Genomic DNA, 1,543 nt, shown 5'->3' on the forward strand with positions numbered 1-1,543 from the left:
TTTTCTTTTTTTTCTTTTTTTTTTTTTTTTTTTTTGGCTGCTGGCCAGTGCAGGGAATGCTCTGTATACTTTAATGCTACTGTTTAGTGAATAAAGTTCATAACCTCTATGTCTGCTTTGTGGATCATGCGTTTGATCATTATAAGTGGTCCTTTTTGTCCTGTTTAATACTTTGCTTTTTGTCTTGACTCTGCTGACGTTAGTATTACAAACCTTTTTCTTCCTGGATGCTTTTGCCTGTCCTTTTATTTGTGTGGTTTTTCTGAGTTGCAACTTGATTCTTTGCTCCTTTATTTATCGGAAACCAACTTTAGTGACCAGTGCACAATAGAGGTTTAACTTACATTTTTCCTCAAGTTAAGATTCCCATGTACCTCACATAATCAAACCATTTATTATCTAATCAAGAGAAAAGGTTTTAATGTAATTTGCTCTCTTGTGTCCCAACAGTTCTAGATCGCTGTGGCTCCTCAAGATGTCAATCTTAATCATAGGACTTGGCATTGTTTTATTTATGTTCAGAAGTGTGCCCCTTTTAGCAAAGTTCAGTAGCCTCAAGGCAGAGCCCTGGTCTCCTGCTCCAGGTGTCCAGACGCTGAAGCTTCTACCCGAGGAACGTCTCAGGAACCTCTTCAGCTACGATGGAATCTGGTGAGATACTAAGTGTTCTCTCTTCCACCTTAGTCTGGACATCTTCCTTCCTTGTCCTGTGGTGTATGTACCCTTCCCTATTACAGACAGTTCCCCAGCCTTCCTGAAACTTTGCTGATTGCATAAGTGATTCCAAATTGTGGGGACCAGGGAAAGGCTGGTCTGTAAGGCACAATCTCTGTTCTCTACAGCACTCAGCAAAATCCCTTAAAACTTTGGAGGGCCTATTTGATCAAAACTACAGGAAAAAGGTTGTCTTTCTGTCCCCCTGCCCTCCTCTTCTATGAGGCTGAAATGCCACTGACTTTCATGTGGCTCTCAGGTTTAAAGAAGTTATGTGCAGGGGATAATTCAAGAGAGGGCGTCTCTTCAGCCTTTATTGCTTCCTCCTTCCCTCCTTCCCTCCTTCCCTGTGTCTCTGTGAGGGGCTGCTGCTGGGGATTCCAGGGTCTCAATCCAATTAGACCAGCTGGATGTGGGAAAGGAGATTTTTTATGGTAAACAACACAGCGGACCAGGCCTCAGTTTCCCTCTCACCCACCATTCCACCCACCCAATCCATGTTTACAGTCCTTTTGCTTGTTTTAGGCTGTTCCCGAAAAATCAGTGCAAATGTGAAGACAGCAAACAGCAGGGAGGTTACAACTTTCAGAAAGGCTATGGCCAGAGCGACCTCCCAGCGGTGAAAGCGAGGCGACAGGCTGAGTTTGAACACTTTCAGAGGAGGTAATGCACACCACGAGGGCTCCTGGGTGTCGAGGCAGAGTGAAAACTTTCCCTGTGTCCTGAGGGCGTGGGTCCCAAGAAAAAAGGAAGGAACTCTCTCTCCTGCAGAGGTCCCTGGGAGGAACTATTAAAAATAAACCAAGGAATGGGAATTGAGGCACCAGTT

General features: G+C 44.5%; 1 protein-coding gene across 3 annotated transcripts in view; it reads left to right on the forward strand.

Moving 5' to 3' along the window:
* B4GALNT2 (beta-1,4-N-acetyl-galactosaminyl transferase 2) overlaps positions 1-1,543 on the forward strand; it is a 51,125-nt gene that overhangs the window by 12,897 nt on the left and 36,685 nt on the right. For all 3 annotated transcript variants that reach the window (XM_008578373.1, XM_008578372.1, XM_008578374.1), the window contains exons 2-3: positions 451-651; positions 1,240-1,377. In XM_008578373.1, the coding sequence (XP_008576595.1) occupies positions 451-651; positions 1,240-1,377 (339 nt within the window). The remainder of the gene's footprint in view (positions 1-450; positions 652-1,239; positions 1,378-1,543) is intronic.

Source organism: Galeopterus variegatus, unplaced genomic scaffold (assembly GCF_000696425.1).
Source record: "Galeopterus variegatus unplaced genomic scaffold, G_variegatus-3.0.2 Scaffold1672, whole genome shotgun sequence".
NCBI lineage: Eukaryota > Metazoa > Chordata > Mammalia > Dermoptera > Cynocephalidae > Galeopterus > Galeopterus variegatus.